Genomic DNA, 27,086 nt, shown 5'->3' on the forward strand with positions numbered 1-27,086 from the left:
ATTGTGAAAAAGGAAAAAGAAATTCATGCTAGTTTTGCTGTCACACCTCAAATATCTATGTACAGGAAAAAACATAGTATATGTAGGGTTCAATACTATCCACTGTTTCAAGTATCCACTGGGGGTCTTGGAACATATCCCCTGTGGATAAGGGGGGATTACTGTATTAGGCTCTTTACAGAAAAAATTTGCCTACTCCTGACTTATTCCACTCCCAGGACCTGGAAAGATTTCCTTTATCCCATTTCTCCATATCTACCAATCCAAGTCTACCCATCTATCAAAATGCAACTGACTATTCAATGAAGCCTTTCTTGCTACCTTCAATGAGATACGCTTTTCCTCTTTTAAATTTATCTCCACTCTCTCCTTTAGCAAACTGTATCCCTTTTAGAGTCACAAGAGATAGTTTCCAAACCCAAAATTGAGACACATGGTCTGACAGGAAGGCTACTGCATTAACCTATTTTACTGTTTCCTGTTTTGCCCCTTCAAAACTATCTTCAGAGGGCCACCAGAGTGCTCTCTTTAGAACACAATCTTAACTATGTCATTCCTTCATCCTTTCTATTGCTCTCCATTAGCTACAGAATACAATCCAAGCATAAAAATCTGGGCCCTGCCTGCTTCTCTTGCCTCATCTCCTGCCATTCTTTATCTAGCACTTTACACTCCAATAACATAACTACTTTTAGTCCCCCTCAGATATGGTCCAGTCTTGGGCCGGCCCTGTGGCTTAGCAGTTAAGTGCACGCGCTCCGCTACTGGCAGCCCGGGTTTGGATCCCGGGCACGCACCGACACACTGCTTGTCCGGCCATGTTGAGGCGGCGTCCCACATACAGCAACTAGAAGGATGTGCAACTATGACATACAACTATCTACTGGGGCCTTGGGGAAAAAAAAAAAAGATATGGTCCAGTCTTAACTTCCTACCCCTTCTTTACTTGGGTCACATGCCTTGCTGGTAGGGGTACAAAAACTGATATACCATCTTCGTAGAGTAATTTGGCAACATCTATCAAAATTACACAACTTGTTTACTCACTGCCCCAGCAATTCTACTTGTAGAAATTTATTCTACAGATTTATGAAATATCATTTTTTACAAAGTTATGCAGCATTGTTCGTAACAGCAAAAAATTGGCATGTAAACATCCATCAGTAGTGAACTGTGGAAAAAAAAGTATTGTGCATCCATACAATGAAATACAATGCAAAATGAGGAAGTTCTTTTATGTATATTATATGGCCTACAGGAATATATCTGAACGGATACAGAAGAAATTGCTAATGCTAGTCGCCTCCAAGGAGGGGGAAAGGGTGGCTGGAGTGGAGCACAGAGGTGAGAAAGACTGTTCACTATACACTCTTTGTACCTTTTAAATGTTGAATCATGTAAATACATTGCCAGTACAAAAATTAATTTAAAAAAAAGTTGTTGAAAAGGAAAAACAGATCTGGTTCAAGACAAGCACCATTTTCCCTAAGGAGCCTTTTTTGAAACACATCCACACATGCATGCTCACATATGAGTTCAGACACCCATCCTTGGTTGTTCTTATCATGCTATTATCACTGCTTACCATTTGGAGCTGAAACTGTCAATCTGACTCTCCCCCACTACTGGACGACATCTAAACTTCTCCAGGGCCTTAGAACTCTCTTTATATCCCCCAGCATCTGGTACTAGGGGCCAGCATCTGGTACTAGGGGCTTAATAAATGTTTATGAAAGTCAATGAGGGCCGGCCCTGTGGCTTGGTGGTTAAGTGCGCGCACTGCGATGCTGGCGGCCCGGGTTCGGATCCCGGGTGCGCATCGAGGCACCACTTCTCCGTTCATCCTGAGGCCGAGTCCCACATACAGCAACAAGAAGGATGTGCAGCTACGACACACAACTATCCACTGGGGCTTTGGGGGGAAAAAATAAAATAAATAAAATCTTTAAAAAAAAAAAAAAAAAAGTCAATGAGTATTTGAAATGAAGAGAATCTTAGAAAATCAATGACCTTTAATCACTGTAATAATAATGCATTATAGTCCACCTTCTGGTATAATTAGCTGTTTGTCTGTCTTTCCAATAGAATACAAATATTAGGCCCCTCAGATAAACGATTTATTGAACTCAACTACCAGAATAAAGAGAACCAAGAGACTGAAATGGCAACTGAACTAAAATAATCCACAAAAAAAGAGGACATTCACATAATCAGGAATTGATTTTAGGATTTCAAATTACTGTTTAATAATTATGGTTTTTATGGAAACTCTTCTCATTTACCACATCATTCTTCAGAGTCCAACAGCCACAAAATTAGCATGGACTATTTAGACACCTATAGAAGGCTCACAGCAAGCCAAGTGTTGATGTCCACAGCTGCAGCTAGGTGCTCAATGGCTCTGAGGCATATCTGCCATCCCATTTCCTTCCTGAGAAATTCTCTGCCTCTATTGATTGAACCAGAATCCTTGCTTGACTATTTCCCAATATAACGTTTCCTAACAGCATCAATTACAAGGGAAAAAGCGGGACAATCACCACCCAAATTTATTTAAAACTCAGTTGTCAAGGCTTTCATTACAAGAGCAACTGACAAAGTGTTAGGACACAGGAAAGATAAGCTGGAAGATCTTTGAGGACAAGGACTGAATCTTACCCACCTTGGCAGCCCCACAGCACTTAGCACAGGCCCTGCTTCTATCTAACAGCATCACAAAAAGGTTGTCAAATGAAGGGTTTCACATAGAGAGACTAGGAAGGGGATTTTTACTCCATCTCTATTATTTAAATTTTTAAAATATATTCATGTATTACTTGTGTAAAACAAAGCAAATATGAAAAACGGGGGGCACTGTGTCTCTGTATATACTACAGTAATACTGGCCATTTTGCTGTTCAGCTCCCGTATTAAATCGCTTCTCCCCCATTTCTATACAGTCATTATTTCCTGCAAACTTGTTCCAATAAACAACTATGGAAACCACTAAAAATGAGATTATTACAAAATCACTCATGTAATAACAAATAGTGTTCAAAACACGTTTTTACAGGCCCTCAATGATTCTTACCTTGTCAGGTGGTTACCTTGTCAGGTAGACAGAAAAGGTACGGCTGTCGCCATTTTAAAGATGATAAAACAAACTCAAAATTCAAATATGAATTGTCCAAGGTTGCACCACTTTTGAGTTGGAGGTGAAAGGAAGCACTGGGATGATACCCATGTCTTCCCTGATTACACTTCTAACTAAAGAGAAACAGAATGTCTCATCACACCTCCAACTCCCCAAAACCCACACCCCTGCTTACTAGCTGTGTGACAGTGAGCAAATCACCTGATTTTTTTAACCAATCCCCTTAAATGAAATAAAAGGATGAGGATACTACCTACCTACCTCACTTGATTGCTGTAAAAATTAGATGATGTGTGAAAACTGTTCTGACATATAAATGGTGGTTGCCATTATTTCTGCTAATGATATGTAAATAAGATTACTGCACTGATTCCAACAGAAGACAGTGTGAGACACTACATTACACAACACGTAACAGAGAACATGCCTTTCATCATAGATATCGGACAACCAAAATTGATTTCACCCAGATACACTGTTTCCTTAACAACTAATTCTAAAACAAAATAAAACATCCAACAAGCAAATGGAACTCTCAGGAAGTTCACCATTACTGGTGAAATGCAAAATGGTATGGTACAGCCATTTTGGAAAACACTTTGACGGTTTCTTAAAAAGTTAAACATGAAATTACCATAAAACCCAGCAATCCCACTCCTAGGTATTTATCCAAGAGAAATAAAAACACATGTCCATAAAAGACCTATATGTAAATGTTTAGAGCTTTATTCATAATCATCAAAACAGGAAACAACCCACATGTCCAGTAACTGGTGAACAGACTAAAAAAACCATGGTACATCCATACAGTGGAATGCTACCCAGCAACAAAAAGGAACTACAGATACATACAACATGGAAGAATCTCAAAAGAATTACAATAAGTGAAAGACACCAGAGACAAAAGTTAGATACTTTATGGTTCCATTTATATGACATTATAAAAAAGGCAAAACTAGAGACAAAAACCTCCACGAAAACCCAGAGAGACAAAAACCAGTATAACAGTTGCCAGGGGCTGCTAAGTGAAGGGAAAGAGACATAAGGGAACTTTTGGGGACAATGGAAATAATCTATATCTTGATTGGTCTGGTGATTACAACTGCATATATTTGTGAAAACTCATAGAACTGTACCCTTAAAAAGAGTAAATTTTATTTTATGTAAATTGTATCTCAAAAAACCTGACTGAAAAAAAAAGGAAGAAACTATTCATACATCTGGGAAAAAAAGGAATACTTAATTATCACAATATTTACTCTCAATTTGGTTGAGCATTTGCTTAAAAACAAGACACTGCAGCTAAACCACCTAACAACTGTTGGGTTAAATCTCTCCGTGGCAGGGCCGGCCCTGTGGCTTGGTGGTTAAGTGCGCGCGCTGCAATGCTGGTGGCCCGGGTTCGGATCCCGGGTGCGCATCGAGGCACCACTTCTCCGTCCATCCTGAGGCCGAGTCCCACATACAGCAACTAGAAGGATGTGCAGCTATGACATACAACTATCTACTGGGGCTTGGGGGGGAAAAAATAAAATAAATAAAATCTTTAAAAAAAATAAAATAAAATAAAAAAATAAATCTCTCTCTGGAGGTTTTACCAGAGATGCCATGTTTCAGAGAAACCATTCCCTCTCTTCAATCAGAACTGGAGAAGTTTGTTGCTAACATCAAAAGGCTGAGTGCTTCTCTTTTCTAAGGAATTAGTATTATTTTGACAGTGCTCACTCCTGTAGTCAACATTACCTGACTTTCATTCATCACCTACTTTCTTCCTTCTCTTCTCCCCATACCAAAAAGGGCAACCTATAGTTCTCATCTACAAATATAATCGATTTGAAAAATGAGCACACCAAAATTCTTTCTTTTACGTTTCAAAGGCAAATCACTCAGTAGCAAATCACTCTGCCTTTTATACAAGAAAAAAACTAAAGTAATTCTTCACTATCTGCCAAAACCAACAAGTCAGCAGCTGCAAATTACTAGGCCCAAATAAAATTTAAAAACTATTCACCCGGGGAAGGAAGACACTCCATGGCTGAGAGTCAATCAAATGCCCTTCCAAAAGGTGAACAGAAATACTGAGATTTATTTGAACTTAAGAATTTCAGGGGCCGGCCCTGTGGCATAGCGGTTAAGTTCAGCACATTCCACTTCGGCGGCCTGGGTTCGTGGGTTCAGATTCCGGGGGCAGACCTACACCACTCATCAGCCACAGTGTGGCAGCGACCCACATATAAAGTAGAGGAAGATTGGCACAGATGTTAGCTCAGGGCTAATCTTCCTTAGCAAAAAAATAAATAAATAAATTTTTAAAAATTTTCTTTCAAGTTATTCTAAAGTTCTACCAAGACAGAAGCACCAAGAAAAAAAAGAAATCATACAAAATGAATATTTTTTTCACCTGTGTCTGGCTTTAAATGATAAAGTTGTTCCTAAAAGTACATATCAAATTTCTGTAAGCTGAACTGCATTCTAAATGATTAAGGAGCCACCTCAAAGTAACTTTTAAACACAATATATTGACCACATACCCTCAGACTGAAGGCAAAAAACACCAACCTATAAACAGGTTTACCAACTGAACTCTAGTTGATAGGTGTTTCACAGTAACATGGGTTAGCAATTCTGGAGCTATTTTCTGTATATTCTAGGATTGGGCAAATAAGTAAATATATTATGGATTAAGTGAGTTAGGCTTACAATCCCTCTGTAAGAGAAGGGACTTACAAATACAGAAAGGAGAAAGGCTCATGATTATCTTCGTGGTACTGGAGGTATTAGTATGAACTCATGGTTTTTATAATATATAGATAAAAACCGAAATAAATTTTGATGTATATTTGTGCGTGTGTATATGTATATTATGTTTGTATATACATACATTTCCTAGCTCTGTCCATTAAGAGGATCTAGAAGCAATGACATCCCATAGTAATGAGCACACATAGTGCCCAAATCTTGATTTACCAATAATTTTCTCCACTAATAGGAATTAGGAGAGAAATATCTTTGTGTGTGTGTGTGTGTGTGTGCGTGTGAGGAAGACTGGCCCTGAGCTAACATCTGTGCCAATCTTCCTCTACTTTGTATGTGGGACACTGCCACAGCTTGGCTTGATGGGCAGTGTGTAGGTCCGCACCCGGGATCCAAACCCATGAACACCAGGCCACCGAAGTGGAGCATGTGACTTAACCACTACACCACTGGGCCGGCCCCAGACAGAGAGAAATATCTTGGAGAAATGGCTGATTCTAAGGCTCAGGTAGGAAGAGGAAATAAACCTGGAATATCTTTTTTTTTTTTTTTTTTTTTTTTAAAGATTTTATTTATTCATTTTTTGCCCCCCAAAGCCCCAGTAGATAGTTGTATGTCGTAGGTTCACATCCTTCTAGTTGCTGTACGTGGGACTCAGCCTCGCGTTGGACGGAGAAGTGGTGCCTTGGGGCGTGCCCGGGATCCGAACCCGGGCCGCCAGCATCAGAGCGCACGCACTTAACCGCTAAGCCACGGAGCCGGCCCTGGAATATCTTTTTGTGCCAGAAAGTAAGGAAGTGGTTCAAGAATATTGGGAACTTGTCAAAAGGACACAAGAGCAAGCTTGAAGGGGTTCCCACTGGCCAAATCCGAGACAATGTGAACACCACAATAAACAATGATAGTAACAGATTATAACCTATTAAATAACATAAGAATCCATATTCATATATATAAATAAATAAGGGTAAGAAAATGCTCTGCAGTAGAATATTAACTAATAAGTGAAGAAGAACTGATAAGAAATAGAAAATCAGGGGCCGGCCCCGTGGCTTAGAAGTTTGGTGTGCGCGCTCCGCTGCTGGCGGCCCAGGGTTCAGATCCTGGGCGCGCACCGACGTACCACTTCTCCGGCCATGCTGAGGCCGCGTCCCATATGCAGCAGCTGGAGGGATGTGCTACTATGACATACAACTATTTGCTGGGGCTTTGGGGAAAAAAAAAAAAGGAGGAGGGTTGGCAATAGATGTTAGCTCAGAGCCGGTCTTCCTCAGCAAAAAGAGGAGGATTAGCATGGATGTTAGCTCAGGGCTGATCTTCCTCACAAAAAACAAACAAAAAAAAAAGAAATAGAAAATCATAGTACAACCATCATAGTAACTGACTCAGGCAAATATCAACAGATGGCTAAAATTAGTTGGTAAAAGTTTGATGAAAACAAGATATTTACACGAACTCAGTATCTCCCCATCAGATTCTTACTAAATAAAAAGGAAAAAATAATAACTCTAAAGTGGAGAAATCTGGCAGATATCACCTTAAACAAGTGATCAAAGTTAACAACATCAGTTCTGGAACAAATGGACATCATATGTCTCTTGATATGATGCACTGTGAAAGGCACAACATCACTTTGTGATATTCCTGTCAAAATGCGTGATCTGAAATCTATTCAAAAGGAAAATAAATTTAAAGTGAGGGACATTCTGCAAAATAAATGGCCTATACCATTAAAAAAGTCAAGGTCATGAAAAATAAGACTGAAGGATTCGTCCAAATTGAAGGAGACTAGAGACAGAACAACTCAATACAACACATGATCTTGGATCAGATCCTAAACTAGAAAAAAAATTTTTTTTCTATAAAGAACATTATTGGAACAAATGGCAAAATTTGAATAAGATCTATTGAATAAGGCATATTAGATAATAATATTGCATCAAGGCTGTACTTCCTGATTTTAATAAGTATACTGTGGATACATAAAAGAATGTCCTAGTTTATTGGAAATCTACATTAAGTAATTTAGGGTAAAGAGCTGTCCTCTGTAACTTACTCTAAAATAATTCAGAAAAATAATATGCATATATACAGAGAAAAAGAATATAGACAGGGCCAGCCCCTGGCTCAGCGGTTAAGTACACATGCACCGCTGCTGGCGGCCCGGGTTCGGATCGGATCCCAGGCGCGCACCGACGCACCGCTTCTCTGGCCATGCTGAGGCTGCGTCCCACATACAGCAACTAGAAGGATGTGCAGCTATGACATACAACTATCTACTGGGGCTTTGGGGGAAAAAATAAATAAATACAATTAAAAAAAAAAACAAAGAATACAGACAATATAGTAAAATGCTGACATTTGGGGAATCAAGGAAAACGGCATACAGGAATTTTAATACTACTCTTGCAACTTTTTTGTAAGTTTGAAATTACATCAAAATACAAAGTTTTGGGCCGGCCCCGTGGCTTAGCGGTTAAGTGCGTGCGCTCCGATGCAGGCGGCCCGGGTTCGGATCCCGGGCGCGCACCGACGCACTGCTTCTCCGGCCATGCTGAGGCCGCGTCCCACATACAGCAACTAGAAGGATGTGCAACTATGACATACAACTATCGCCTGGGGCTTTAGGGGAAAAATAAATAAAAAAAAAAAAAAAAAAAAAAAAACAAAATACAAAGTTTATAAAAAAATACAAAGGAGTAGAAAAAGTGTTTTTTTATAATGCAGATCACCATCTTTGAATATGTTTTTGTTTTTCTAGAGCAGCTTATAGTATCAGGTAATATATTTAAGAAGAGATAATAGTAGGGGGCCAGCCCCCGTGGCGTAGCGGTTAAGTGCGCGCACTCCGCTGCTGGCGGCCCTGGTGCACACTGATGCACCACTTGTCAGGCCATGCTGTGGCGGTGTCCCACATAAAGTGGAGGAAGATGGGCACGGATGTTAGCTCAGGGCCAGTCTTCCTCAGCAAAAAGAGGAGGACTGACATGGATGTTAGCTCAGGGCTGATCTTCCTCATGAAAAAAAAAAAAAAAGAAGAAGAGATAATAGTAGTTTAAACAACTTAGCCAGACGAACCCACACCAACCCACCAAGGGAAAATTAAGGGGGAGTTTACAAAAACTGGAGCTGCTGAGTTATAAGCAGCTCTAGGCAGCTGGAGAATGAATGCTAGAGGAGCTAAGACTATCATCTCTGCTTCCCCTACTTCTCCCTCACCACTCAGAACTTCCCTCGCTCCTGAACCACCTCTACCTTTAATCTCAGCCATGAAGAGGACTTGCCTTCTGCCTGCCTCCTCCCCACAAGGTCGGCCCCACTTCTCTAGAGGGAAACAAAATCAACGACACAATCACTTTCTCAATATTAAGGACAAAAAGAACCCTGCACATTTTTGGTGGAGAAAAATGTCACTAATATTTTAGCTTTTATTGAGGTGGGGAAAAAGAAGATGGGTGGTGGAAACGAGACAGTAAACTAGCTAAAAACTACATGTGAATTAGAGGAAGCCATTGAGTATGATTAGTGTAGCTCTAGGGATACAAGGTAAAAATGAATAAATCTGTGCTGTTTGAATGTCTGTTCTCATGTGGCTTCAAAAAATTAAAAGCAGGCAGGACCTCTGCATGGAGATGGCTAAGTTAACAAAGGAATAAGGGAAACATGTGTAAGAGAGGAAAAGGTCAAAGTAGTGTGTCAAGGGAGCTGTGCTATGCCTGGTATTAACATTTCATTTGAGCTGCTAGAGAGGTTAGATTACATATTTGTCGCCATCAGCTAACTTAATTGAAGGGTCTAGCGAACTCCAAAGCTATAAATGCAGACAGAAAGATATCGAACTCTGAGTTATTCTGAATTTTACTTTGATTTCTGCATTTAATTACAGCAATACAAAATAGAGGGGGGAATCAAATCTTAAAGAGTCACATTCCAAAGTAAAGGTTCACTGCATAGTCCATGTACTATATTTGATGATCCATATTTGACAGCTCCTCTCGGGGCCATGCAAAATAGGCATGGACATTTCTTGGGCTTTTGATGTTCACTGCCATCATCTGCTTCACTGCTAAGATCAGGAAACATATGGGATGAATTGGTAAAGGCTGGGGAGGGTTTCTGTTGCTTGTCTTTTTTTTTTTTTTAATTCATCTCTCAGGCCAATTTAGGATACCTCTGAACAAGACCAAGACCTAGTACAGCAGTCTTTAAATCATATCCCAATTCCTAGGACATTTTTAAATAAGAAAAGATGTTAGAGAAAGAAAGGTTGTTGAAGAAAGATGATGGGAAATGAAGTAACTTCGGGGAGCTCTGGGATCCTCTGGAACACATGTCTAAAAACCTCTAGTCTAGTTAGTAAAAAGGAGCCATGTGACAGTAAAAAACAGTGGGTTTTGGACTCAGATCTCAATGTATAATAAGTGAACTCAACACCAGGTCTGAACTAAGTTTAGTGCATCTGCTACTTATATTAACTGTGTGACCTTGAACAATTTATTTAACTTCTCTGAGCCATATTTCCTCATCTGTAAAACAGAAATACTAACTCCCTCCCAAGGTTGTTCTAAGAATTACATGAGATGACACATGTGAAAAGCACTCAGCAGAAAATCTAGCAAAGACTTTTTTTTAAAGAATTCAGAACTGGACTTAAAAGCCAGATTCAGTTGACATATCTGCAATGGACTCATTTCACAAGTTTAATTTATGGTACCCCAGCCCCTATAATTTCAGATAGCCTCAAGGCCTTCAAGGGGCCAGAGACAGAAACCAGAGACAGAAGCAAAAAGCTACTTAACCAGCCATAATAAAACCCAGAGACAGGCTCCGTCACGTGTACATACACTAGCTCATATTGCACACAGGTCAGTAGAGCGCTAGTGAGGCCCCTCTTCTTGCTATCTTACCGAAGGAGAAACAATAACTGCGGGGGAGAGATTCTCCCTCATTAGCCTTCAAACTTGCAGGGATTTGAAGTAAATCCTTACAATTGAGTGATCACTTTCTATGAGATTCAAAACAATACTCTAAAACTAAGGAATGAGGAAAAAACTGGCAGGTGAGAAATCTTACTTCCCCACCTCTTTCCTACTTTTCCCTTGCTCTGGAAGAGCAAGGGAAACAAGGCCACAGGGCCTCTTCCTCTGGAAGAGGTATGAACTTAGTGAATTAACTCATCTTGATCCTAGCGCTGCATTCATTCATTGTACACTATCATTTAAATGATCTTTCCTGCCTGAAAGCATTCATTAAATTCAAATAACTGATCATAATCTAGATTTGCACACCCTACACAACAGGCTTAATACTCAAGAACAAGTTTAAAGTCAATCTCTCTGCTTATTTTTAGAATCTATCCGTATGTAGGAAAACTAACCGGTTCCAAACCAGCATAAATGTATTCAAAAGGCAACGATGAAGACAAAAATCATTACAAGTGTCTAAGACATGATTCAATTTACTAAGTCCCAACTCTCAAAACAACCAAAGTCAACAACCCTCAAAACAACTGAAATCAAAGGTTAACTTTGTTCCTAATAGGAAAACTTATACTCAGTTCTACACTAGGACTCATTGAAATGTCAATTCTAAATTAATACGCAGATAGCAGGTGATGAAGTAATTAAGTTTTTGCAGCCTTATCACTCTCAAAGCCTTCAGCTCACTTCACTCAACTCTGCCATGGGGTAGAGGCGGGGGGTGAAGTGGAGGGTGTATAGAACATGAGGCAACAAAGGCTGCCTCGCCCAAAAAGGGAAGAAACAGCCAGGCAAAGTTCTGTAGTGCAGTAATGTTTAGTTATCCATAAGCACTGTTTTCCTCCCCTTATAAATGCTGTATTTTGATAGGCTAAATGACCTTTCAAAATGTACGAACTTCACAACGACACAGAGCAGAGGAGCGAGGGTTTAATTTTCCCATTCACTGATGGCTGACTTTTTTTTTTTTTTTTTTTTTGCTGAGGAAGATTAGCCCTGAGCTAACACCTGTGCCAGTCTTCCACTATTTTGCATGGGGGCTGCTGCCACAGCATGGCTGATGAGTAATGTAGGTCCATGCCAGGATCCAAACCCACAAACCTGGGCCATGGAAGTGGAGCACACGGAACCACTAGGCCACAGGGCCGGCTCCAGGTAGCCAACTCTTTTAAATAACAGCTACCTTAATGTTAAGAGCTCAGGCTCTGCAGTCAGAAAGATCTAGATTTTAATCTGAGCTTGGTCATTTATTAGCTCTATGACATCTGACTCAATTTCCTAATTTGTAAAATGAAGATATATACCTACCTAAAAGAATGTAGGATTAAGAGGCAAAAGGTGAGTATAATGCTTGGTATGGTATCTGGCCCAAAATAAACATTCAATATTAGTCACTATTATTAAGCAGGAATTATCCCCATTTATAGACTAAATAAACAAACAACTGAATCTCAGAGGCTGACTAAATTGCCATAGAACTAGGCCTCAAACCCAAAGCCAGCGTCCAAATTCTGCTTTTTCCATTATGCCAAACAACCTGCCTCATGTATCTCTCTGCCTTTTTAAAAAGGCTACTAACTGCAATTTAATTTGTCTTGATTGTGTGGTCACAGATTACGGTGCTTTTAATCTTACTCCATTTTTTTTCTTATCCAATAGTTTGGAGGAAAAAATGACTAACTACATCAATGTGGCACAGTAGGTAAGGACCACAGGAAAGGATGAGACTTGTCTCTCATTGGCAGTATGCTTACCTGGAGTAGCCCCTCTCCTCTCCTTCTGATCTGTTGCTTTTAAATCTGCTATGAGCTGGGCTCAGAGTACCATTGTTTGAAGTATATGCAGAATATGAGTAAGCTTTGAGTGCAAGTTTGAGGAGTTATCCCATTAACAAGGTATACAAGCTTCAATCACAGCCATGGGCCCAGCAGGAAAAGACAGTATACTCCAGTAAGCATAATTCAAAGAAAGTTTAATAAGGGGACTATAAAGAAAGGTGTGGGAAGGATGTAAGATAATCACAAGGGATAACTGTAGTTCCCTGGGACTAGTAAGAGTACCTCTAAGCCCAAGGAACAAAGGGAATAAAAGCTTTCCAAACCTAGAAGGAGCGAGTCATGTAGAGAGAACCACCTTTAGAGGAACAGCAATCTTCAATCAAGGGACATAGCAAGCCGGAGGCAACACCCATAGGAAATTAAATTCTGCAACCTCAGAGGGAAAGGAAGCCCACTGATGCAGTCTATTGGCAGAGAACAGGGTGGGAAAGGATGGAGTGTGGATCTAGAGGAGCAAATGGTAGGCACCTAATTCAACCTGAGAGAAGTCTTTCTGGTGCACTTTCACATCTCTACTTTCAACCTACTGGGTAACTGCCAGATAAGGAAAGCGTTACTGAACATGACAATTCTCACCCCTTTTGAATAGTAATGCACAGGGCCTATCTACCATAAAATATCTGTAAGCAAGTTTTTCACTAGTAAGTATGATCATTTACCATTCCACTTGTAATTTCAGAATTCTTTGATGGTCCAATGATTTATACACCTTTCCCCCACACTTACAGATTTTCTACTTACCTTGCTAGGCAAAATAAAATCACAAAAATGCAGATATTGTCATAACCCTCAAGGAGCTTATATTTATTTATTTATTTTTATAATTTATTTATTTTTTTCCCCCAACTATCTTTTGCCCAGTAGATAGTTGTATGTCATAGCTGCACATCCTTCTAGCTGCTGTATGTGGGACGCGGCCTCAGCATGGCCGGAGAAGCGGTGTGTCAGTACGCGCCCCGGGTTCCGAACCCGGGCCGCCAGCAGCAGAGCGCGCGCACTTAACCACTAAGCCACGGGGCCGGCCCAAGGAGCTTATATTTAGTAGTTTATATTCTTTGATAACTTAGAAGGCAAAATGAGGTAAGTACCAGCAGAGAGGAAAGGGCTGTGGTGCAGGGAAAAGTTCTGGAATAGGCTTCCTTGCCATCTGGCCCCTGCCAGGCAGAACTCTAGCCAGAACTCACTGTTATCCTATTAATAAGGTTTACAAGCTTCAATCAGGTTCCCTGCAGGTCCAGATCTGGAGAACTATTCACCAAGCTCTCAACAGCCTCCAAGTTTCCACTCTATACCTCTGGCCAATAAGGCCCACCCCTCCTCCTCTTGGAAAAAGCCCCTCTCCTTCTTAAGCCTGGTTCAAATGTCACCTCCTTACCTGAACTTTACTTGGACCCTCAAAAAACAATTAGTTAACCCTCCTCTGCATTCCCAAAAGCCTTTGCTTTGAGCACTTATAGCACTTGATCATTGTCCATGTACCTGTGCAGGGCCCCTAGTAGGCTGTGAGACCATCATCTCTGTATCCTCAGCCACTAACGATACCCAAAACAGAGTGTGTCAAGCACAGTATAAATACTTTATATAGGGGCCGGCCCCATGGCTTAACGGTTAAGTGCGTGCGCTCCGCTGCTGGCAGCCCGGGTTCGGATCCCGGGTGCGCACCGATGCACCGCTTCTCTGGCCATGCTGAGGCCGCGTCCCACATACAGCAACTAGAAGGATGTGCAAGTATGACATACAACTATCTACTGGGGCTTTGGGGGAAAAATAAATTAATTAATTAAATTAAAAAAAAATACTTTATATATATTAACATAGACATTATATTAACATACACACATTATCAATCATCACAATAAAACTGCAAATAAGGTAGGAACTCTCATCACCTCAATTTTACAGATGATGAAAATAAAGTTCACAGAAAGGCTAAGTAACATGCCCAAAGTCTCAAAGCTATTAAGGATGGACCCCAAGATTTCAACCTAGGCACAACTCCAGAAAGGAATTTCAAGAGACCTAATGGGTTGAGGGGAAGGTCCCACTACAAGACCAATGGTCTCTACCCCAGGGGCACAGGTATTATTCACACACTAGGATGTGGAAAGACAATACTGGAACTTCTACTTATATTTGCTTTAGCTCATCCTTTTGTAAAATGTCTATTTTTGTACGTTATAAAATGTACATAATACATAGGCCGGCCCCGTGGCTTAGCGGTTAAGTGCGTGCGCTCCGCTGCTGGCGGCCCGGGGTTCGGATCCCGGGCGCGCACCAACGCACTGCTTCTCTGGCCATGCCGAGGCTGTGTCCCACATACAGCAACTAGAAGGCTGTGCAACCATGACATACAACTATCTACTGGGGCTTTGGGGGAAAAAATAAATAAATAAAAATAATAAAAAAAAATAAAATGTACATAATACAGAGTACAGTCAACATTCTAACTGTAATTTTTTTTTTTTAATTTATTTATTTATTTTTCCCCTAAAGCCCCAGGTGATAGTTGTATGTCATAGCTGCACATTCTTCTAGTTGCTGTATGTGGGACAAGGCCTCAGCATGGCCGGAGAAGCAGTGCGTCTGTGCGCGCCCGGGATCCGAACCCGGGCCGCCTGCATCGGAGCGCACGCACTTAACCGCTAAGCCACGGGGCCGGCCCTGTAATTTAAAACAAACATTCACATAATATGTGTGCATTCTCAACCCTATTTACTGATAGAAAAAACACTAAAAACTTTTGAGGCCACTGCTCTAGAGACGACTTCCCCCAGGGACTCTGAGCTCCTACATTCTCTCTGCCCAGCCCTTCAGTTAAAAACATTAGCCAATCCAGACTATGGGTAGGCTTCTAGAGGCATGAGTCTGCTCTTATTCATCTTTGTACCCCTACATCAGCACAGAGCCCGGTGCTTAGCAGATGGTCAATGTTGAATCTGACTGTATCATGAGAACCTCACTGAAAAAATCCTCAATATTTTAATGCAACTTACTATATGCTTCCAGATTAAAAGAAAAAGCACACTAAACACACTGCTTAGGAATGTAATACAGATTTCTCTTAGGAACACTAAAAAAATTTTAAATAAACAAAACTTAGTTACATAATAGAACCAAAAAATTGTACTTTGGTGCAGATTTTAAACTGAAAACTGCATAAAAAAGATTTGGACATTAAAAAAAAATTTAGGTCTGGCCCCGTGGCTTAGCGGTTAAGTGCGCACACTCCGCTACTGGCGGCCCGGGTTCAGATCCCAGGCGCGCACCGTCGCACCGCTTCTCCGGCCATGCTGAGGCAGCGTCCCACATGCAGCAACTAGAAGGATGTGTAACTACGACATACAACTAACTTCCGGGGCTTTGGGGGGGAAAAAAAAAAGGAGGAGGACTGGCAATAGATGTTAGCTCAGAGCCGGTCTTCCTCAACAAAAAGAGGAGGATTAGCACGGATGTTAGCTCAGGGCTGATCTTCCTCACAAAAAAAAATAATAATAAGTTCAGATATCAGGTCCTTTCCCTTCACTGACATGGTGCACCTTTGTCAGACCTAAAGGGTTAGCTCTGTCTGCCTCTCTTTAGTTAAAAGCTCCAAAAGTAACAAATCAAACCATCAAAAGGAGCAACTGCAGAGTTGACTACGAAAATGCATTAGCTGGATGCCATCTACTTTGCATTTCTTCAATCCAACATTTAATCAGGTCAAACAAAGAAGAGAGGCTGTGTAGAGCCTCCCTTTATGTGCTGAAGATTACCGGCTCTGAGGCCAGATTGCAGGGTTCCTTCTGTTCCTCAGTTGCATCCTCCGCAAAATGGGCACACTCAAATATTTAACTCTTATTTACGTTGTCACCAGGATTAAACGAGAGAAAACATGCAAAATGGATTTATTTGTTTCCTTATTTACCATCTCCTTCCCCCCTCCCCTCAACCAAACTCAAAGCTCGAGTTTGGTCTAATTTGCTGCTATATTCCCAAGGCCAAGAATGGTGCTTTTACTTAATAGACGATTTAATAAATATTAAATGAATAAAATGCAAAATGCCATCTGCTCAAAAAATGTTGGCTATTATTACTATTGTAACGAGACACAATTAAAATTTTACTGTTGTTATTAAGAGACCCCCACCCCTCCCCCAAGGATCTCACTATTCTAAGAGAAATACTAGATAAAAGCTGGAATGGAGAAATGGAGGTAAGAAAAACAATTGGATCATAAAGCAGGACTAACCGAAGACAAAATAAAATCTCAAATACACAGCCAGAGCCCAATTTCGGGCTTCTCCGAGTGAGGTTCACCCTGGATGAGTTGTATTAGCGATTACAACAATGACAGTTTTCCCGCTTGTGTGTGCCCGAGTCTGTGCCAAGCATTCTGCCGGGCTCACAAAACCCAAGAATCCGGGTTACAGTGGCGGCGGGGGGGGGGGGGGGGGGTTCTTCACACCTCCATTTTGCAGATGGGGGAACTGAGGCTTGGAGAGACCCAAGGTCACAGCCCGTAAGTGGGGGAGCCGGGATGTGAACCCAGGCGGTCCGACCCCGGAGCCTGCACTCAACAGGCCCTCAGAGGGGCCATCCTCGCCTCCTCCACCACGGCCACACGCCCCTCGAAACTGGGCGTGGGTAACATTTCCCCAGGACCCGCACTTCGTGGCCCCAGCGCCGGGAAAACAAAACAATCCTTGCCCGCAGGCGAGTCCGCCGGTCGCCGGCCGGGCCTGGGCTCCGAGGCCGCGGTCCCCACAGTTTCGCTCACACCGTGAGCCCCGAGCCCTCCGGACGGCGCAGGAAGCGCCCGGGCGGCCTCGGGAGCCCGGGAAGGCCCGGCCCGCCGCGTGACCTTGGATCCGCGCCCCGCTTCGGGCCTCAGTTTCCCCACCCGAGCCTCGCGCCGGGGGCCTCTCGGGAGCTCGCGCCTGCGGAGCTGCAGGCCCCTCACACGCCCCCCTCACCGCCCGCCTTCCCGCCCCGCTTACGCTGGAAGGCGGCCGCTCCAGGGACGCCCACCATCGCCGAGAACCGCTGCCGCGCGTCTCCTGCTTCCACCCGCGGTCCGGGTCCCTAGCAGGCACCGCCGCGGGACCGGCAGCCCCAAAGCTCGCCAACCCCAGCACCGCCGTCGCTGCCGCCGCCACCGCCGCCGTTAGGCCGCGCGCCACCCCGCCCCCCGGTTAGCTCCGCCCCGCCCTTCGGCACGCCCCCGCCGCGCGCTCTCGCCCGCCAGACCAACGCACGCGGAAGCCCGGCCCAAAGACCAGCTCCCGCTAAACCCCGCCCCCTGACCTGCCCCGCCCCTTCCGCGCGAATCTACCGCCCTATCCCGGCGCGTCCTGCCTCTCAGACCCGCCCCTCCTGCGTCACGCGCCCCCGTCACGCTCACGGCCCACTCTTCTGGCAGAGGTCTGTCCGCTGAGGCCTGGGCAGCGGCCGGGGCCCAAGAGCGGGGGCGGAGGCCTAGGGGGCGGAGCTTAGGGGGAGGGGTGGACTCCTCACCTGAGTTCTCCAGGTTCAGGGCTGATGCCCTTTGCTCATGTCATTGGGTGAGACACGTCCCTTTTTTTGGCCGACCGTGTTCCAAAAGTCTAAAATATCACCATCATATTAATAACTGTTAGCTATCATTATTATTATTGAGCTCTTTATCGTGTTCAGGTGCTATTTTTATACACTCCATCAAGTTAATGCTCGCAAGGAGGGAGAGAGGTATTATTATGTTCCCTTTTCTACATGTGCGGAAAGGGCTTTCCCACCAACCAGCTTGCCCACTGATTACTGTTAGCAAGAAGCAGAGCTAGGATTGGAACCTAGGAACTTCTGACTTTAGACCTCGTATTTGAGCTACTCTGAACTATTCTGTCTCCCAAAGACTCAAAAACACAGATTAAAATTTTAAAAAGAGATTAAAAATTCCAAACTCTTCTATGTACAAAGACACCACAAACAAAGTTCTTTTAGCTTTGCTTGTCTTTTACAAACACAAGACTGGGATAAAATATTTGCAATATATTCAACAAAGAATATTCGGAATAAATAACCACTACAAACCAATAAGAAAAAAAAGGATAATTGAATAGAAAGATGGACAGAGAATGAATAGACAATACACAGAAAAGAAAATCTGAATGGCTAATAAACGTTAAAATAAAAGATGCTCAACCTCTCTAATAATCAAGAAATTGCCAAACAATGAGTTGCCATATTCCATGCATTAGATTGGAAATTTCCACCTGTGGGTCTCTTTCCCAAAGAAACAGTTGCTCATGTGCACAAAAAGGTGCATAGGAAGGAAGTTTATGTTATAATTATTTATAAGAACAAAAATCGGGATTGGCTTGAATGCCTTTGGTGGAGAACAAGTGAAATAAAGTGTAGAGAATAATATGCAACATTTAACAAGTAGGTATCTACTTGTGGTGATAAGAAAGGTTGCCAAGATATATTGTTAACTTAAAAAGCAAATTGGAGTTCCATGCAGTTATTCTTTTGCTTTACTTCCAAGTTTTGGATAATTGAATAATTTTTCTTAACACCTACATACTATGTACGCTCTATTTTTTTGTGTGTGTGTGTGAGGAAGATCAGCCCTGAGCTAACATCCATGCTAATCCTCCTCTTTTTGCTGAGGAAGACCGGCTCTGAGCTAACATCTATTGCCAATCTTCCTCCTTTTTTTTCCCCCAAAGCCCCAGTAGATAGTTGTATGTCATAGTTGCACATCCTTCTAGTTGCTGTATGTGGGACGCGGCCTCAGCATGGCCGGAGAAGCGGTGCGTCGGTGCGCACCGGGGATCCAAACCCGGGCCGCCAGCAGCGGAGCGCCCTCACTTAACCACTAAGCCACCGGGCCGGCCCCTATGTACGCTCTAAAATTGTGCCACATCTAAGAACCTGCATGCCAGAGCCAGAGAAGCTGGATATAAATTTTGGCTCCACACTGACCAGCTGTTTAGCCTTGGACAAGTCACTTCACCTTTCTGAGACTCCGGGAGTGGCTCATGACAGTACCTAGCACATGAGATGCTTGCGTAAAATGCACAGTGCCTGGTACACTTTTTAAAATGTTACAATTATGATTATATACACTTTTTTTAAATTTCTATTCCCACCCACTACTCCCCTACCTAGTAGGTGCTCAAAAAAAATTTTTTTTTAAGTAAGATTGGCCCTGAGCTAACATCTGTTGCCAATCTTCCTCCTTTTTTTCTCCCCAAAGCCCCAGTAGATAGTTGTATGTCATGGTTGTACATCTGTCTAGTTGCTCCATGTGGGACGCTGCCTGAGCATGGCTTGATGAACGGTGCGTATGTCTGCACCCAGGATCAGAACCGGCGAAGCCTGGGCCACTGAAGGGGAGCACACGAACTTAACCACTACGTCACTGGGTCGGCCCCTAAAAAACTTCTTGTTGTTGACTCCCATTACCATTTGAACCCTAGTATATACTGCCCCGCCTTCTCTCAGCACTTGGCTAACTGGAGTATAATGACTGCACAACATGATGCAGATATTTAAGAAAAGCTTTCTGGGCCGGCCAGTGGCATAGTGGCTAAGTTCGCACTTTCTGCTTTGGCAGTCCCTGGTTTGCCAGTTTGGATCCTGGGCCGGCACCCCTAACTCAGTGGTTCTTAAAGCAGGCTACTGTCAAAATCATTTGAAGCAAGAAACTGATTTAGAAACATGTACTCACAGGTCCTGCTGATCAGGAAGGTCTGAGGCCTGGAGCTACAAAGGATGCCCTCCGGAGGATGAGGAAAAGGAAAATGCCTTCCTTGTTTTGCTGAATTCTCATTCATCCTGCCTTGCCAAGTCAAAACTGACATCTCTCTGGCTGCATCTCCATCACTCTCATGCTGGCCAGACAAGCTTCTAGAGCCCCAGTGTACACCAGGGCTCTGAGCCTCACCTCTGGGAACCATGTTCCTCCTAACAAACAACCAATCCCACTTCACTCCTACACACCCTTCACATATCAGCTCATCTGGTACTTCCTCAGAGAAGTCCTCTCTAACCCTCCAGACCTGTCAGAACTCCTAATGTCCACTCCTATAACACCATGCACCTCTTCTTCATGGCACATAACCCATTTATCATTTTGCATTCATTTTCTCCATTCTTAGATCACTATCTACTTTTCTCTATAGACCACAAGCTCCATAAAAACTTTCTCTTTATTGTTCACCATTTGTATCTCCAGTGACTAGGACAGAGGTGGTACTCCATAAATATCTGTTATATAAATAAGGGAAGTGTTAAAGTGGAAGTATGCACAGGGGGCTGCGGAAGCGCAAATAGGAACCTTTCTAGTCCCCCCTTATCCTCCTTCCCCAACCCGTGCCCTTGGGAGTCATAGAAGTATCATCAAGAAAGGAGAGAATTAATGCATTCATCAAACAAATATTTATCAAGCACCTATCTTGTGCCAAGCTTTGTGCCAGGATACAATGGTCAATAAGAAAATGTTGCTACCTGCATGCAATTTAGTCTATGGAAGTAGATAAATAAGTGAAAGTATAATTTAATGTCAAAAACAAAAACAGAGTAAGGGAAAGAGAGATGGTACAAGAGGTCTGGAGATTGTATATTGTGCAATGTACATTGTCCCCAAAGTACAATGGGGCTTGTCATTATAAAATGGGTAGGCAGGAAGGCCTCTCTGAGGAGATGATATGTGAGCCGAGACCATAAAGAAGTGAGAGATCAGGCCATGGGGATATCTAGGGGGATTGTGTTCTAGGCAGAGGGAACAGCAAGTGTAAAGGCCCTGAAGAGGAAATAAACTTTCTGGGCATAAGGCACAAGGAACACAGTGTGACTGGAGCTGTATGGATGAGAGGAAGAATGGCAGCAAATGAGGCCATGTGGGGAGGCAGAACCAGATACTGCGGGGCTTTGGTGCCCAAGGAAAAGTATGTGAACTTCATTATAAGACCAACAGGAGATTTTGCAGGGTTTGGAGCAGGGGCGTGGTCTGATATGACTACATTTTGAAAATATGCCTCTACTTACTGTGGGGAGAATGGATTATAGGGTTAGGAGGCTGTTACCGGTAGGAAATAAGTAGACCAACATGTCCAGTGGAGGAGTGAGAAGAGGTCAGATTCAGAGTATATTTCGAAGGTAGAGCCAACAGGTTTACCAGAGGATTGGATATGGGGAATGAGAGAAAGGAAATAGCCATTTATCATAATGGTTTCAAAAGTCCCTTCCCATCCAGACTGCCCCACTGCCTTCCTTTTTTTGAAGTAACAACATCTCAAAAATGCACAGCACTTCATAGCATATACACAGGCCATTTCAAGGTGCCTCTTCATAAGTATTGCTTATTTTTATATTTTGTTACAAAAAATGCTTTTTTCAAACTTTCTAAGATTGAAGTAAGAACAAGGAATATTACTGGAAACAAACAGGGACATTACATAAAAATTAAAGGGTCGGGGCCAGCCCGGTGGCGTAGTGGTTAGGTTCGCTTGCTCTGCTTTGGCGGCCCGGAGTTCACAGGTTCAGATCCTGGGCATGGACATATGCACGGCTTATCAAGCCATGCTGTGGCAGGCGTCCCACATATAAAGAGGAGGAAGATGGGCACAGATGTTAGCTCAGGACTAATCTTTCTCAGTAAAAAAAAAGGGTCAGTTCACCAAGAACACGTAACAAACCTAAATATGTATGCACCCTAACAACAGACCTTCAAAATACATGAAGAAAAACAGATAAAACTGAAAGGAAAAATAGACAAATCCACAATTATACTTGAAGATTTCAAAACTCCTCTCTCAGTAATTAGTAGAACAAGTAGAATATCAGCAATTATAAGCACCCATATAAAACAAAACTATTCTACTCTGCAGATAGTATAATGTAGACATCCTCATCTCTGGAATCTGTAAATATGTTACCTTACATGGCAAAAGGGTCTTTCTAGATGTAATTGAGTTAAGGACCTTCAAATGGGCAAATTATCCTGGATTATTCAGGTAGGCCCAATATAATCACAAGAGCCTTTAAAAGAGTCAGAGAAGGAGATGTGATGATGGAAGCAGATATCAGAGAGAAAGAGAAAAAGAGAGAGAGTTGAGGATGTTATGCTTCTGGTTTTGACAATGGAATAAAGGACCTGGAACCAAGGAATGCAAGTGGTCTCTAGAAAAGGCCAAGAAAGAGATTCTCCCCTAGAGCCCCCAGAAGGAATGCAGCCCATCAACACCTTGATTTTAGTCCATTTTGGATTTCTGACCTCCAAAACTGTAAGATAATAAATGTGTGTTGTTCTAAACCACTAAGTTTGTGGTAATTTGTTATAGCAGCAAGAGGAAACTAATACAACTATCAACTAACTTGACATAATTTACATTTATTGAACACTCCACACAGCAACAGTAGAATACACATTCTTTTCAAATGCACACAAAACATTCACCAAGATAGACCATATTTTGTGTCAAAAGTCAAACTTTAACAAATTTAAAAGAATCGGGATCATACAAATTATGTTTTCTGATATAATGAAATCAAACCAGAAATCAACAACAGAAAGATATCCGGAAAATCCCCAATTACTTAGAAACTAAACAATGTACTTCTAAATAACCAATGGGTCAAAGAGGAAGTCATGGGAAAATTAGTAAGTAGTTTGAATCAAATTAAAATGAAAATACAGCATTATCCAAACTTGTGGGATACAGCTACAGCAGTGTTTAGAGGGAAATCTATAGTATTAAATACTTATATTACAAAAGAGGAAAGGTCTCACATAAACTATCTGACCTTCTCCTTAAAGAAACTAGGAAAAGAAAAGCAAATTAAACCCAAGGCAAGCTGGTGGGAAGAAAGAATAAAGATAAAAGCAGAACTCAATTGAAGTGAGAAAAGAATAGAGAAAATCAATGAAACCAAAAGTTTCTAGTTCTTTGAAAAGATTAATAAAGTTGATAAATCTCTAACAAGACTAACATGAAAAAAAAAATGAGAGAAGACACAATATATCAATATTAAGAATGAAAGAGAAGGGCCAGGCCCAGTAGCGTAGCTGTTAAGCATGCGCACTCTGCTTCAGCGGCCCAGGGTTTGCAGGCTCAGATCCCAGGTGTGTACCAAAGCACCGCTTGTCAAGCCGTGCTGTGGCGGTGTCCCATATAAAGTAGAGGATGATGGACACAGATGTTAGCTCAGGGCCAATCTTCCTCACAAAAAAAAAAAAGAAAAGAAAAGAATGAAAGAGGGAACATTACTACAGACCCTACATACAGTGAAAGAATAATAAAGAACCATTACAAACAATTTTATGCCCAAAAATGTGACAATTTAGGTGGGATTGACCAATTCCTTAAAAGACACACATTACTAAAGCTCACTCAGTAAATTGATAATCTGAGTAGTACAATAGTTACTAAAGAAATTACATTTATAGTTAAAAAAATCTTCCAACAAAGAGAACTCCAGACCCAGAAGGCTTCACTGGCTAATTCTACCAAATAATTAAGAAGAAATAATACCAATTTTACACAATCTCTTCCAGAAAACAAAAGATGAAGAAACATTTTCAGATCATTTTATGAGGCCGGGATTACCCTGATAGCAAAACCACACAAAGATATTACAAGAAAAGAAAACTATAGACCAATGTTTCTCCTGAAGACATATGAAAAAATCCTTAACAAAATATTAACGAATTGAATTCAACAATATATAAAAAGGATAATACATCATGGTTAAATTGGGATTATCCCAGGAATGCAAGGCTGGTTTAAACACTTATGTTTACACAAAAACTGTACATGATTGTTTTTAGCAACTTTATTCAAAAATACCAAAAACAAACCGTGGTACCTTCATCATACAACTGAACATTATGCAGCAATAAAAAGGGACCAATTTCTGATACCCACAACAACATGGATGAATTGCAAAGAAGCCAGAGTTAAAAGGCTACATATTCTATGATTCCATCTGTAAGATATTTTTTTAAAGGCAAAATTATAGGAACAGAAAACAGATCTGTGGTTGCCAGACACTTATGGTAGGGGTAAAGGATGACTTTAAAAGGGAATGGGGAAATTCTAGGGCTGATGGAACTGTTCTACATCTCGATGGCCATGACAGTTACGATTGTATTCATTTGTCAAAAGTCATAGAACTGTACATTTTAAAAAGTGAAAGTTACTTTATATAAATTATTAAGTGAATCTCAAAATGAAAAAATTGAAGTATAATGTAAATATATAGCAAAATGCACAAATGTCAAGCATGCAGCTCAATGCATTGTTTCAGGCTTAACACTTTGTAACTACCACTCATATCAAGATAAAGCTCGTTTTCCACCACCTTGCAAGGCTCTGTAATGTCACTTTCCAGTCAATACGCCACCCAGAGGTCACTACTATTCTGACTTCTATCACTATAGCTATATGATTGTTTTTTTTGTGTTTTTTTGTGAGGAAGATCAGCCCTGAGCTAACATCCATGCCAATCCTCCTCATTTTTGCTGAGGAAGACTGGCCCTGGGCTAACATCCGTGCCCATCTTCCTCCACTTTATATGGGACACCGCCACAGCATGGCCTGACAAGCGATGCATCAGTGTGCACCCAGGATCCGAACCCAGGCCACCAGCAGCGGAGCGCACGCACTTAACCCCTACGCCATGGGGCCGGTCCCTGGTTTTTCTTTAAGAGCTTTATTGTGATATGATTTGTATACCATACAATCACCCATTTGAAATATACAATTCAGTAGTTTTATTATATTCACAGAGTTGTACAACCATCACCAGGATCTAACTTTAGAACATTTTTATCACCCCAAAAAGAAACCTCATACTCATGGTCTATAGTTTTCAGGATGCAGTCGCTCTGCATCCTGCCCTCTCCAGCTCTCATGATCGCTTTTTAAAAAATCAACTTTTTGAGGTGTACTTTATATACAATGAACCACATCAATTTAAAGGGCCCAATTTGATGAGTTTTGACAGTTCTATGTACTTGTGAAATCACCAGCACTATCAAGATGCAGAATACTTCCATCACCCCTATATGATTCCTCCTGTTCCTTTACAATCCATCCTTCCGTCTGCACCTGGACCCAAGAAACCACTAATTGGCTTTCTGTCACTATGCATTAGTTTGCATTTTCTAGAATTGCATGTAAATGGACTCATACAGCACATACTCTCCTACCTGGCATCTTTCACTGAGCATAATGATTTTGAGGTTCATCTATGTTGTATCTATCAGTAGTCTACCTTCCCTTTTAATTGCCAGGTAGTATTCCATTGTTTGAGATATACCACATTCTACTGTTTTTGAAAATAAAACTTTCTGGGCCCGCCCCGTGGCGTAGCTGTTAAGTGTGCACGCTCCAGTGCTGGCAGCCTGGTTTCGGATCTCAGGCGCGCACCGACACAGTGCTTGTCAAGCCATGCTGTGGTGGCGTCCCACATAAAGTGGAGGAAGATCGGCATGGATGTTAGCTCAGGGCCAGTCTTCCTCAGCAAAAAGAGGAGGATTGGCATGGATGTTAGCTCAGGGGTGATCTTCCTCACAAAAAAAAAATTAAAAAAAAAAAAAGAAAAGAAAACTTTCTTGCTGAAGACCTGGGCAGACCTGGCTTTAAACATATAGATTTCTCAAGTTCTGTTGGGTTTCAGATATAAATTAGTCTCCATAGGGTCACCACCTTTTCTATTTCTTTATCATTCTTGCTTAGTTCCTGGTGGAGTGTGTATGTGTGTGGAAGGTTGGGGAGAGCGGCCTTCTAGGAAAAGATCAGAGCCACAAAGCATCAGCCAGTATCCTTTGGTTACCTAAGGCCTAGAGGATCAGGGACAATAACATTTGAGAGTCAGAGACAGGGGCGGGTGCCTTATAAACTGAATTTGACCTCAGCTTTGCAAAAGCTCCATTTTCCAGCCAAAGGAACTGAGGCTCAGAGAGGTTAGGAGACTTATCATAAAGTTTGCCTGAGTCAGAAGCATAGTCTCAGGTGAAAGAATTGAATTCTGAAATGCTTTTCATGACCTTCTAAAAGAATCATACGGGGCCAGCCCGGTGGCACAGTGGGTAAGTGCGCACGCCCCGCTTCAGCGGCCCGGAGTTTGAGGGTTCGGATCCCAGGTGCGCACTGACCCACTGCTTGTCAAGCCATGCTGTGTTGATGTCCCATATAAAGTAGAGGAAGATGGGCATGGATGTTAGCTCAGGGCTGATCTTCCTCACAAAGAAAATAAATAAATAAAAAAATAAAGGAATCATACACTCAGTAGACCTAAGGAAATTGCTTGGGGCCCTGGCTGTTTCTTGTCCAAACCAAGTGATGTTTTTCTAACTGGTGACAAGAATAAAGATGGGTGGCAGGGAGAAGTGCATGCTGCCTGCCATCTGCCCTGGCC

General features: G+C 42.1%; 1 protein-coding gene across 10 annotated transcripts in view; it reads right to left on the reverse strand.

Moving 5' to 3' along the window:
• The window catches only part of CBFA2T2 (CBFA2/RUNX1 partner transcriptional co-repressor 2), a 173,554-nt gene that overhangs the window by 140,103 nt on the left and 6,365 nt on the right, over positions 1 to 27,086 (reverse strand). For 5 of the 10 annotated variants that reach the window (XM_087445397.1, XM_087445395.1, XM_087445392.1 and 2 more), the window contains exon 1: positions 17,681 to 17,825. The exons of 1 other annotated variant lie outside the window; for it this stretch is intronic. Coding sequence is in view for 3 of the 9 variants with exons in the window: in XM_087445391.1 (XP_087301517.1) it covers positions 17,681 to 17,714 (34 nt within the window). In the remaining 6 variants the exon portion in view is untranslated. Of the gene's footprint in view, positions 1 to 17,680; positions 17,828 to 27,086 lie in introns of those variants that run through there. 4 more of the 10 variants (XR_015555604.1, XM_087445391.1, XM_087445390.1 and 1 more) reach the window with 1 other exon arrangement.

This window comes from Ceratotherium simum, chromosome 21, assembly GCF_057802395.1.
Source record: "Ceratotherium simum simum isolate JZ-2026a chromosome 21, ASM5780239v1, whole genome shotgun sequence".
Classification (NCBI taxonomy): Eukaryota; Metazoa; Chordata; class Mammalia; order Perissodactyla; family Rhinocerotidae; genus Ceratotherium; species Ceratotherium simum.